Source organism: Pseudomassariella vexata, assembly GCF_002105095.1.
Source record: "Pseudomassariella vexata strain CBS 129021 chromosome Unknown BCR38scaffold_20, whole genome shotgun sequence".
In the NCBI taxonomy this organism is placed as follows: domain Eukaryota; kingdom Fungi; phylum Ascomycota; class Sordariomycetes; order Amphisphaeriales; family Pseudomassariaceae; genus Pseudomassariella; species Pseudomassariella vexata.
The window spans coordinates 368349-381092 of NW_024467975.1; the positions used below are offsets into that span (position 1 = coordinate 368349).

The 12744-nt window shown below is 47.6% G+C and overlaps 3 protein-coding genes across 3 annotated transcripts; 2 read left to right on the forward strand and 1 right to left on the reverse strand.

The window, feature by feature from the left end:
- Positions 1-1125: 1125 nt before the first annotated feature.
- Positions 1126-3398, forward strand: BCR38DRAFT_449957 (major facilitator superfamily transporter). The gene is made up of 5 exons (XM_040861336.1): positions 1126-1702; positions 1753-1859; positions 1994-2093; positions 2145-2798; positions 2952-3398. Exons 1-5 carry the CDS (start codon positions 1308-1310, stop codon positions 3208-3210), a joined length of 1515 nt encoding a protein of 504 aa, XP_040710584.1. The 5' UTR covers positions 1126-1307; the 3' UTR covers positions 3211-3398.
- A 2666-nt stretch (positions 3399-6064) lies between these two features.
- Positions 6065-6435, reverse strand: BCR38DRAFT_109876 (uncharacterized protein). Its single transcript, XM_040853365.1, has one exon. The coding sequence runs from the start codon at positions 6365-6367 to the stop codon at positions 6116-6118; it is 252 nt and encodes an 83-aa protein (XP_040710585.1). The 5' UTR covers positions 6368-6435; the 3' UTR covers positions 6065-6115.
- Positions 6436-6867: 432 nt separating this feature from the next.
- BCR38DRAFT_354970 (uncharacterized protein) lies at positions 6868-7780 on the forward strand (the record flags this gene model as incomplete). The annotated part of the gene is made up of 3 exons (XM_040856918.1): positions 6868-7164; positions 7218-7542; positions 7605-7780. 3 exons carry the CDS (start codon positions 6868-6870, stop codon positions 7778-7780), a joined length of 798 nt encoding a protein of 265 aa, XP_040710586.1.
- Between the last annotated feature and the right edge of the window lie 4964 nt (positions 7781-12744).

Sequence of the window (12744 nt, forward strand, 5' to 3'; positions counted from 1 at the left end):
CCCATACGATCTTCGTTGACGAGACGAGAGGGGTTGGGGTTCGACAGTTCCTCACTTGATCATTTGCGCGATGCAGTTTCTGCAGAGATCAGCTTTCCAACTGTGAGCCAACATACCTCGGCTTATTAGTAATACTTCGCCTTCACAGCGCTTAGCCACGCCTACCGCTTCGCCATGATGATTGTTGCATCTACAACCCCAATGAAGCGCAGCCGCGTCATAATTCGTAACGCATAAAAATGACAAGATGCCATCCAGCTATCACCTACCATTGTGGGAAATGAATTCGTTGTCTATTCATAGATAATCTCAATCTGAGACGGCCTGATCCGTGGCTATGGGACATGACACCAGCGAGGAGATGTACTGGCTAGTGTCGTCAGGCCAACTCTGATCGTTGGCGCGGCGCGCCGATGTGATCGGGTATCGTTCGGCAACCCTTCATTTCATCAAATCTGTAGTATCGACGTACGGGTGGTTGCCCGGTGGTCTATGGAAATCGAGTCCTGGGCACCTATGAATGATCGAGAGGATCAAGAGCAGTCAGAGCGTGGGACCCGTCCCTCTCCCGTTAGATATAACACGGCGCCAGGCCTTCTGAGGGCCACGAGTCAAGCGCGATTGTTGTGTTGCTTTTGATCATTTGCTCGACGGCCCTCCTCTGTAGAAACGGCGGCTTCACAGCTTCTGGACTTAGGTCGCAGCGGACGATAGCAGACGATCGCAGATCGATGGCCACATATCATGCGGTCGCAACCAGAGATGTGGTACTCTGGCAACTTTGGAGACAAACGAGTGGACCATGCAAGCGGGTATCCACATGATCTGACATGTCGACTTAATATGTGCACAAAATACCACAAGGACGCAGTGAAGGTGTGGAATGATCATCAGGCATCCGGTCTAGCACTTAGAAGGCGATGACATCGGCTTTTAAAGGACCTCAAAAACTTGTTTCGGCTGCAGAGATTGATGATCGGCACCAATTGATAGCTCTATCTCAGGCAGGTGTGGTAGACACGCTAACTTAGCCGTCATCCAGAACATCTGGGGCAGGTGCGACATTTCATAGGTGAGAACCAGAATTGCAGGGATGCTTCTCTGTCCCACTTTCCTCTTTTTCCAGCTGCTATCTGGCAGATACCCATCTGATAGTGAGATTCCGCTTTCAGAATGTGATCATGATGATTATTTTGTCAATGATTTTGAAAATCCGTATTTGCTCGTTATTCTACCCATTTGCCTCACGAACATAATCGTGGGACCGAAGAAACCAAGCTTCACCTGCACTATCCACTCAAAGCAAAATGGATGACCCGCAGATTCCGTTGTTAACCAGTGACGAACCTCGCCGACCTGAACATCGGCCGACATTGTCGGCTTTGTCGGTCGCCTCGATCAAGATTATCAGGGTTCCCAAGGTCCACAGCAGTGACACTATCGTGTTCCTTCTATGTGGCATCATTTTAGTGGCGTCAACTTCTAGCGGGTTCGCCAGCATCCCGTTTACGAGGATCGTAGAGCACATCCTCTGCCGCCAGTACTACGACCAGGTGAACGTCGATGGAGGGCCAATTGACGAGAAATTCTGCAAGACTGAAAGCATTCAGTCAAAGATGGCTTTTATCTTTGCCATCGCTGGGATGCTTGATTCTGTTGTTGAGTTTTTTGCTGCCTTTCCATGGGGAATTGCAGCGGACAGGTCTGTTTACTTTTCTGAATTATATGGGCGCGAAAGCTAACTCTAGACAGATTTGGTCGTAAGCCAGTATTTGCCCTTGGGCTCATTGGATTGACCCTGAATCTGATATGGGCGGTTCTGGTGCTCTGGTTTGATAAGATATTCCCCGTTCAGTTGAGTGAGTCCTTTAATCAGTCTTCAACTGCACCAGGATATGTAGACATCTTGGAGCTTGGGATGTGCGGCAATGCAGAACGCTTGACTCTGGTCGAAATCATGAAGTAGCTGCAATCGCTGACTCTTCTCCGGTAGTGTGGCTAGGTTCTGTATGCCTGCTTCTTGGGGGTGGCAACGCTGTTCTCCCAGCAGTGTTGTTGACTATGGTGAGTGACGTGGTACCTGAAGAGAAGAGGTAAGTTTTTGAGCTTCTATGCACTGTCTTTTGGCCCTGACAGTTTCCCAGAGCTGTGGCTTTCCTACGTACACATGTTGCATCTTTGGTTGGCAACCTAATGTCTCCAACTCTCGCGTCACTCATGATGCAAATAACTGGTCCGTGGCCAACGTTAATGGTCGCAGTGGTCTGTCTGCTTTCAGCCGCTATTGCGTTTCTCTTCATCCCGGAGACCAGTAAGTACGAGGACTCTCACACCGATGAGGGACTAGACCAGCCTGCCAGCTTCAAAGTCCACCTGCAGCACAGCTTCAGCCATCTGAAAGAGTCTCTGTCAATCCTGAAGAATCCATCGTTGATTCTGCTCTTACTCACTGCCTTGGGCTCATTCCCTATCACACAAGCCGTGCTCCAATTTATGGTGCAGTTCGTTTCCAAGAGGTACAACATTGCAATCAAATACACGGGCTATATCCAAACTATATATGGCGTCGCCCAGACCCTTCAAGCCCTTGTGGTCATTCCGTGGATCTCACGCTGGCTCTTGAAAGACTCGACGCTTTCACCGTTTCATATGACAAACGAACACATAAGAGACCTGACACTCGCACGCTGGTCATTCGGCATTATTGCCGTGGGTGCCCTTATCCTCGGCGTGGCCCCCAGTCTTGGCTTGTTCGTATTTGGATTAATAGTACTCGCCGTGGGCTCCGCGTATAATAGGTCAGTGGCGATTGTGACCCTTTGTCTATCATCATGTCTTACGGCTGGGATGGTAAACTCTGCAAAGAGCAGTTTCTCCTCCCCGGGGCTGTGATGTGAACCCCTTGAGACAGGCTGCAATTTAGTAATTACTAACACTGATCTCGTGCTTAGTCTAACTCGGAGTTTGATGACTCTGTACATCGACCCAGAACATCGATCTCGGCTTTTCAGTGTGGTCGGTATGATTGAAGTCGTCGGGGCATTCTATTCCAGACCGATGTTAGCAGGGCTTTTCTCGCTTGGCATGAAGCTAGGAGGTGGATGGATCGGCATGCCATACTACGCGCTGGCGATTTTTTGTGCCACTATGGTTGTAATTCTTCTGTTTGTAAGACTTCCTAAGCAGGACGAGTACGTACACGAAGACTGAGCTATACATTGAGGCTCGACTCCCTTCAGCCAGAACTGAACATACACAGAAAGAACTAGTCCATTTATTATCATTAGTCGCATCAGTCACGGAACTCAGGATAAACGATAGCATATTTCCCGAGTTCATGTGGAAAAGATTTCACTTGTGTGGTAAACCAACTCTAACTCATGACTTAAAATATCCACGATATTTCCTTCGTATATCCAGTGGCACGCCTGAGTGACTCGCAAGATTGAGGTTTCCAAAGTAACAAATAACATCTGTCGTATACCTTCTGCACACTTTTTCCACACAAAGCCATCAACTTCACTTATACGCTATGTAGTCAATTATTGGGTGATTTATATTATTATTATTATTATCAAATACGCCGTAGGCTCGAAGCCCCCGGTACCTCTGCTAGTACTCCCGTATGTCAAACCGTGCCTTAATGGCTGGACTAAATACATACGCTGCGTCGTCGGTTCGCCCTATTGGCGACTGCGTTGCGTTCACTACCATACTACGTTGGTTCTCAACCTACCAACAAAGTCCCCCCTGAGAAGATCGATGCTATCTGGGCCTTGAAGCTGTCCGACCCGTCCCTAGCAGCCACCTTACAATAGTCCCACTAACTACTGGTTCTCCTGTTGCCGTTGCGAGGTCTCTGCGAGAGTATAGTGGCCGTGGTGCGATAGCGGCACGTAATCGTTCCCTCGGTCCTTCCAACAGCCCGCAAAAGAGGATTACGTGCTCTGCCGTCTCAGGGGCGTTTGGTGCAGGCTCGCATACAGATTCAGGCAGGGTGATTTATACGTCGGTGGTATTAATATGTAGCGTTTTGAAGCTTAATTAAACTGCATACCCCCAATGACCAGGCAAACTTCGGTGATTTTATATAGATATTCCAAAGTGCCGACATTTAGACTTTTCGCACAGTGTATCTGCTTCGCTGCAAATTTTGTATGTAGTGATGTTAGTGAAAACACGGCCTTTCCATGCTATCCCTCATCTCCAACAGCCTTGCCAGCTATAAAAGCGGTATATCGCACCGAAACCAGCCATACAGCTAAATAGAGCGATTCTTCGCCTACCGGAAAGCTTAGGGGAAGCTCAATTCCCTCAAGTTTCTATCAAAAGCACGCGAAATTGGACTAAGATCCTCAAATATCAAGGCTTGATTCCATTAGGCTTATATTTGTCCCAAACCCCTCCATAAAACGCTATCAACCGAGCATAATAAGGTCGCTGAAGTCCAAATTACGGCAAAGGCACTGATTAAGCCTCATAATACGCCCTTAGCAGAATAACCGCGTCCTGGCAATGATTGTGGCACTGTTATTAGCCCCCCTAGCCAATTATTCCGAAGAGCGCTCCGCAGTCCGGCCAACAGCTAAGCTAGTAGCTCTATAACCCGCTAAAATCGCTTTCCTTAAGGCTGAAGTGGATGAGCGAATCCAGCCAAAGCGCTGCCACAAGGTCAGACAAGGCCCCAACAAGCGGTTAATACAAATAGGAATATCGTGGCTCAACCAGTCGAAAATAAGGATCCTGACCGCGATGAAGCGGCTTATACACATCTAGAGTGTAAAGCACAGAATATGGCCTGTGCTGATATCGATGATTAACTTGTTTCCTCGATCTGGAATCAAAAGTTGAAGAAGATGAAGAGGTGGCCATGCATGAAGATGCTGGAGAAACCATTGAACCACCAAACCAGTGCGCTCAACTCGTAGCCGCACGATTTAGGTTACCAGCGCTCTATAGGGATTAAATTTTTCGACAAAATATTTACCATGGACATGTATCTTTTAGTTGTATAAGGCTGATCTAAAGACGACGTATTATTGAGAAGACAACGAACTTATGAAGATCGCAAGTTACAAATACTGAAAGACTATACGCTAGACTGATCCGACAGAAGTTCTCGACTCATCTGAGAAGCTATCTGGGGCCTTCAAACGATATACCACCCTGTATATACAAGTTGGATTCGCAAATCGAAAGTAAAGGTTCTGTCCTGAGGCGAAAAAAATCCCATCTCAATGAGAACCAATTGCCGCCGGGCTATGTACTTTGGCAAGCCCGAGTCTAAAGCGGAATTTGTTTCATCTTAAGAATGGACATAAAAGGAATCAACTTTTCCCTTGTTGCTAGCAAGCTTGCCTCGGCGAAACAGCAGGTCGCGGTGACAGAGCTCTCGTACTATTCAATTAGTCCCCCAAAGCCTGATTTCAACAATTTGAAGGCTATAGGTTCCATGACCGAAAACATCCCTGGTAATATGTGGCTAGATTTGAAGACGAACAGGGGTCTAACAAAAAACGAGATACCCTTCGAATCCAGAGTGATAATCACCTAAGAAGTAGATGAGCCTTTGACGGTGGATTCGTCGTTGCACATGGCACTCTGATTACGGTCGACTACAAGTGAGGCATGCGCAATAATTCGCTGAACCCTCGGAGGAAGCAGGACGACATTTCAGCTCGACATCGCCTCCCATTTGTCACTCCAACCAGCCAAACAGGTAATACTTATGCTCATGCAAAAGTGTATTATTTTTCCATTCTCTCCTATTCTTCATTCCTTTCCCGCAACGCCCGGCACTCCACAATCGAGTTTGGCAACACCTGACTCTGAAGTACTGCCAAGGCGGCGAGATCGACCTCGGAACCCAGGAAGCTCTTCGGCTTTTCGAATCCGATCTCTTTCCCAGGTGCAGCCGACATGGTCTACCGCACTCACAAGGAAATCTGGCAATCGAGGCGCGAGGGACTACCCAGTTCGTAACGTAGTATTCTTTGGACACTGCGGCTACTAGCAGATTGTTCTCAATCTAAACACCAGCGCATAACGTCCTTCACCATTTGTCATGGCGACCCCACAGTCGATGGGCGGCGTGCAAGTGGCCATTTGGAATAAATTATGGATTGGATGCCAAGTTTAAAAACATGGTTGATCGAATGGACGAGTTGAATGACTGGACGGTGAATAGAAGAAGTATTGACGAGAGAAGGGCCCTCCTGCAACAACCCGAGCTAGCGTGCAACACCTCGCAGAAGATTACAATGTGCCCGGCCGAAGGTGGCGAGGAGTAGAGCGCTGCAGCTTGGGAGATTTTGGGAGTAGTTGCTAATAGTCTACAAGAAGAATGAAGTAAAAAGCTCATCGACATTCTATCGTGATGGGCATGTGATGGGCATGTGATGCTAAGGGTAGTCTTCGCGATCACGTTACCTAAATTGTAGTTAGAACGTCTGCGGCAAATTGTTCATCCTGGCCTGTGTGTTATTGCCGAGAAAACTATCTCCAACGCCCCTGTTGCAAACGACGCGTCACTAACCAAATCTTGGAGTGGAGCTTTGTTAAACTTCAGACGTCTCCACATTTCCAAACAAGTTCATCTACTATGTAGTTAAGTGCATGATCATGTAGAGTTCACAGCCCAAACTCCCCAACTTCAAGTCTTTGTGGCCTATCTAACACATAGGGCACCATCAAAGCCCACATCTTGAAGCTTCACCCAAGTCTGGCGACAGTCCTTTGGAAGTACGGATAATATTCCGTACTCTGGAGGGTGTCTGATCTATGTTGATTGCTTCCGCAGCGTTGCTCGAGTTCTAGATCTCAGTCTGAGCTCGGCGCAGCAGCACCTCTCTCACGATGTCCTTCTGTATGTGCGGGACCTGCGACAGATGGTTCTACAGCTTCCATTCTCGTCAGCAGCATCTCCATGCCCTGAATCACTCGATTCCAGAATTTGAATGCGACACTTGCGAAAAGTTCTTCCGGACCAAGCGCGCAGTTGAACAACACATGGACGACACCGGTCACTGGGACTACACGTACAAGTGTCGCTGTTGCCACGAGACTTTCCGAGACGAGAAAGACCGTCTGGATCACGAGGTTGAGTATCATAGGTACTGCGCGGACTGCGACCGGTTTTTCAAGAATGCTAATGACGTCCGAATGGTAAGCCAAATGAACTCGGTGCAGCACTAGTACATGACTCACGTCTACCTCAGCACCTGAACTCTCGCACCCACCGTGGGACGAATATCAATTGCCCCTTCTGCAAGTCTAGCTACGCCACTGCTACTGGATTGTGTCATCATCTCGAGAACGGCGGCTGTCCCAACGCTCCATTTCTAAACCGCGATGAGGTCTATAAGCTCGTGCGATCGAAGGATCCTAACGGAGTGATCTCAAAGAAGCTCATCGGCTGGCACGGCTCTCCTTCCTACGAAGCCCATGGCAATACTTGGAATGGAAGAGGCTATGAGTGCTACTTCTGCCACCGGGTTTTCTCGTCTCTAACAGGACTGAATCAGCACTTGAATTCCCCTGTTCGTAAGTTTTGGTCCTTGCGACTGTAGTTGGTCGAGTACTGATTAACACGTCGCTTCCATCAGATCAACAAGCTCTCTACCATTGCCCGAATCGTAACCGATGTGGCAAAGAGTTCACTAGCTTGGCAGGTGTTATGAATCATTTTGAGAGTGAAAGTTGTGGATACGCTCGATTCGACACTGTTCAGCGCAAGGTTGAAGAATTCGTCAGGGGAGACAGATTGATTACATTTGGTTGAAGCCTACAATCGACGATGAGCCTGTCTGCATCCACAAGGCTATTAGTGCAGCGGGGCGAGAAGACAGAGCACAGTGGGGAATTTTCTTAACGTAATGCGGGGTGCCAAGATACGAAGAACAATATTACAACACCACCTTCAGGGATTGAAATGTTAGTTCTAACGTTGCTGGCGCTTGTCCCAAATGAGTAGGATCATTAATCTCATAGCATGTTACATGCAAACCAAAGTACCTAAGCATTCATCAAAATCCACGAGAATCCCCATAGCCAGTCTCCCATTGCCGTCGCTTTGGCATAGAAATAGCCGATGCCCCCGAAGAACTTGTATGCTAACTAGAACGATGACAAGGAGGGAACCGCAAGGAAATGTCCAGTTCTCGACTTCCAGCAGACATCGAGACGATAGGTGTCAAAGTCGATAAAAAAGGGAGAGTCACCACTTCTTGGTTCCAGTCCACCATCACTAGCCTACATTTCCTATCCAAAACACACTACATCTAATTCTCTGTGTGCCCCAATAATTATTTATACATTGAATATCCTAATATTTGCCTTTTAGTCTGTTAGCTTCCCTAGCTCGAAGCCTTTTCGTAGCTTACTAGCACTTGTCCGCCGTCGTAGGACGTTACGGAGAATGGTCTGCTACTAATTAGCCTGTATTAAATACAACCAGCACTAGTAAGCTAGACACAGTCCTCTATCAGCTTAGTGAGCATGTAAATACCTATTCTACCATAGAATCTCGCCGATTCTAGGAAAAGTTACAGTAAATATACTTATCATAATAGCTTGGGGCAGTATAGTACACGTATTTAGGGCTGTCAGTTTGTTTATAGCTTGTTTGGATTCCTTAGTCTTACACGCATAATACTAGGCGAGGTTCGCACACTTCACTAAGAGCTGGGTCTACGGTTACGATGAAAATTCAGATGGTAGGCAACGTTTTACTTTCCGTTGTTGGAGCGAAGCTCACAGCCTTAGAGAAGGGCATCATCACCGTCGATGAGAAAAGGGCAGCTGAACAAGCAATTCTCCCGTGTTTGCATTAACCTATGCACAGCCGTTTCTTGTGAACACTACCGATTTCATAGGTCAGAAGGATCCTGGTAGCAGTTTTGGGAAAGGCTAGATTGGCGAGTGGTCCCTCTTATACTGGGCCCAGCAGTGAGTGGATGATTCAATGCAACCTTTCCGAGCCCTCATTTACCATGACGGCACAGCCTATCTAGCGCCCACTTAATAGGTTTCCGTATCCATATATGCTTGCGGCCTCGACGCCGATATAAGACAGCTGGAAAAGGAGACCATATTTCGGTCGAGAGCAAGGGGGTCAATCTTAGCGGTGGTCAGAAACAGCGCATTATAAATGTTGCAAAGTTGTAATCGACTTCATTCAAGTTCTTTGCTTAGCCGATAGTAACCCATCTTGACCGCATCAAGGCTTTGGCGCGAGCTGTATATTCAAAGCTGAGTATCATCCTTCTCGACGATATGTTCAGGGGCATGAATGTCCATACTTCCGTGTTATCATCTCGTCTGTTTGGACGCGAGGGGCTCCTTCGCAAGCACCAATCAAACATCGTTTTAACTACTCATAGCTGTGTGTGTCCAAAGCGATTTCCCCGTAGTGAAACAAATTATGTTGGCTCTCCAAAAACGTAGATAAAATCATGAAACTAGCAGACGCGGTCGCGTTAGAGGATGGCAGAGATAGACTATAGACGAGATTCTGGACACTGAATATCTCCGACTCGCCCGCGAAACGTCACTTGAGTTCGACCGCCAACCTAACGGAATAGATAATGTGTTCGGTGACATCAGACATCGCAAGGTCTGGCTGAGTCGCTGGCAGCCTTTACACGCGCTCTATGATCCTCTGGATACTCTGTGTGGAGTTTTCTTGTAAGTTGGCTGCAGTTTCAAGTTGAAAACAAATCAACCCAAGACTGATGAGAGTGCCAATCATCTGGTTACAGTGGTGGCCCGAGGCAAACACGGTAGAGCGAAACAAGGATGTTGCGATGTATATTGGCGCCTATGCGATGCTAGGAGTAACCGGCACTCTTAGTATGGGTATTACTGCCTGATGAGTCTCACGAAACTGCAGCTTGAAATTGACCTACTGGATGAGACGGGTTTTAGGTTTGCTTACATGTCTGTCATGTCGAAAACGGCTCGGCAACCTCATTCTGATCTGCTCGAGGCAACCGTTAAGTACGTTTAGCCCCTTTTTGTTGATAACGCGTATGATGTACGCCTTACTGACAGCTACATAAACAGGGGCCCGTTCCGTTTCTTTTCTATTCCGGACAATGGGGAGCTTTTGAATTGATAAGTGTTTGCCTCGGGACTCTGCTCGAAGTAAGGGCATAACACAGGAAAAAGAAGACTAACTGGGTCGTGTTCAGTTTCTCTTAGGATATGGAGCTTATAGATATGGATTTGACCGCAACTATGGTTTACTGCACTTCACGTGAGTGGTTTCCATCCAGCTTACTCTCTTATCTAGGAGCAATTTACTAATCTGTGACTCGTAGCGGCGTCCTCCTGTATCGTGAAGGTACTTATTATTGCTGTATCCTCCGATGACTTCGGAGCAAGCATCCCCTTTATTGGCATTGTTCTCTTCTTCCTCCAGCGGTTGTACCTTCAAATATCCCGGCAGGTCTGTCTCTTGGGTATAGAAGCCCGCGCACCGCTGACGCATTGCAGAGTCAGTAGCCGATTCCGCGACCACCCGCGCTTTCGGCTAGGAGTTACATTACCAGAGCGCAACTACGGGCTAATCGACACGTCGCAGCAATCCGCATACCTGCAAAGCTGCATCCAAGATTAACAAGGGCTCGTGCTAAACCTCGTCGTCGCTGGACTAGCTACTATCCTCCTGGCAAAGGCTATTGTATTGAAGCAGTCACCAGAGTTAAAAGGTTCACGGCCGAGACCGAGTCGGGCAGTTATGGCTCCCGAGAGGCTACAGGCTAGTACAATGAACTTCATGAGCCTGGTTACCTCGTACGGATGATTCCTATTCCGAGTCTTCCCACCAAGTCCCCGAAGCACCGAAGCAGGGGCACTTAATCTGAGTTTCGAATACTTGAAGCTGACTTTTAGACCTGGCCGTTCTTATGTATATGAGTGCTTTAGGGGAGTCTGTGGCTCGTTATCAAACTTACGAAGCCATCTACGTCGTTCCGGGTCTTCTACTAGTAGTTACCAAGTTCTCTAATGTAGTAGGGCAAGGCCGGGCATCAGTGAAATAGTGTAACAATGAAAAACAAGCAGATGAGGAGGAGCGGATTCAATTCTTTTTGAGATTCATCATCAGATTTCATAGAGCACATTTCTCAAATCAATTTCTCGTCCTTGCCCATGCCAAAATAACCACTGGAGTTTGCCTTGGTCTCCAACTTGGTGCTTGTTAAACCTTCGTTTTACTTTATTGTCCCGACTATACTAGACGGTCTCGGCCGACCAACCTGCTCGCCCAGAGTCACGAGGCGAACAGAAGCTTCGCCTCCGCAACCAGTGCAGCGAGCACTCTTTTATCAGAGAGAACCCGTATGTACTGGAGCCGTCTGACAGTGTGTTGGATGGTGGGTATATCCCGTTGACCGCCCGACCCCGTTTCACTATTTATTACCTACATACCTAACGCTACTAATATTATCGATTAGCTCTTGGGGTCCCTAAATTACGATTTAGTCCGCTATTACCGGGGACAAAGTGCCCGCACCCACGTCCCAATTCGGGTCGTCGATACAGCCACATTAACTCAGCAAAATCTTACTCGGCTCAATACGCTCACGATTACACCGCCTCAACTCACGCTTGCTCACGGCCACCTCAAACACAATCATGATCGCTCACGCTCGAATCTAATTACCTCAGGCTGCTCATGCTGTCGCTCAGTCTTACACTCGCGGTCCCGGTTCTGGACCCCTCGTCATCTGAGCAGCCACGCAGTATGCGATGAGAAAAATGGTACCCCGATCGGGTAAGTCTGCCCTTGACCGCCCTCTGATATCAACCCCATTTCCGTCCATAAATACGCCCTTCCCCTCCCCAACCCTTCCCTTAAAACCTTCTCTATACCTCCTCCTTTCTCGCTCTCAGCTCTGCGCTGCACAGGCTCCTGTCTCATCTCCTTCGTCCTTGGGGTATTTTTATCATTGGTCCTCCCTCCGTCCTCTGCTCTATAGTATCCGCCTCGTCAGTGTTTCTGCCTTGCTCGCTTCCTAACCAGAGTTGCCTATCTATCCATAAGGTGATTGCTCCTCCTTTCTCCCTTTGTATCTCTCTTACGATCAGGCAGCTGTATAACAGCTTTCCTTTACCTTACCTGCCTTGATACAGTTATTCTCCGTGCCTGCCTATTAATACAAGTTTCACTCATCAAGTACGTTTCTGGACCAGTCTTAACTATACCATCGAGGAAATTCTGACCTCTTTATATAATGTTGATCCCGATTCCTTTGGAGAGAGAGGTGGAGTATTGCACTGTGATATATATATGCATACACAGACGAAATAAAAGGAGGCAGCTCGGCTGACTGGCTTATAGTTGAGCTGCTTCGGGTAGGGTATACGACTGGATGACCTGCGGATTCCACCTCCCAGCCCGTCTCATCGCATTGATGTATAGCCCATCCTATATCACCTGCATGCATGGAACTATTTATCACTACGCTAGCTAGTGATATAGTATACGCTAAGGTCGGAGTAAGTAGATTATCAGCCTGGATGCCTTTCTATTTCACTTGTACAGTTCATCCTTATGCTGGAGCTGGCATAACTTTATTTTGTAGATCAGGAGGTCCTATCTCAGCCCAGTAAGATGGATAGAGATTCGGCTAGAGCGTAGTGGAGATACACTGGATTTAAGCTGTACAACGCTTTCAGCACTTAAGTTTTAACTGGGGCTTGCATCCTCACTCAGTTGACTATTATTATTATGTAGTATAT

Bases quoted from the DNA above. Each gene is read 5' to 3' on its own strand.
- BCR38DRAFT_449957 (XM_040861336.1), top strand. From the start codon at position 1,308: ATGGATGACCCGCAGATTCCGTTGTTAACCAGTGACGAACCTCGCCGA. The intron at 1,703-1,752 runs GTCTGTTTACTT...AACTCTAGACAG, and splicing joins TGGGGAATTGCAGCGGACAG to ATTTGGTCGTAAGCCAGTAT. The intron at 2,799-2,951 runs GTCAGTGGCGAT...TCTCGTGCTTAG, and splicing joins GTGGGCTCCGCGTATAATAG to TCTAACTCGGAGTTTGATGA.
- BCR38DRAFT_109876 (XM_040853365.1), bottom strand. From the start codon at position 6,367: ATGTCGATGAGCTTTTTACTTCATTCTTCTTGTAGACTATTAGCAACT.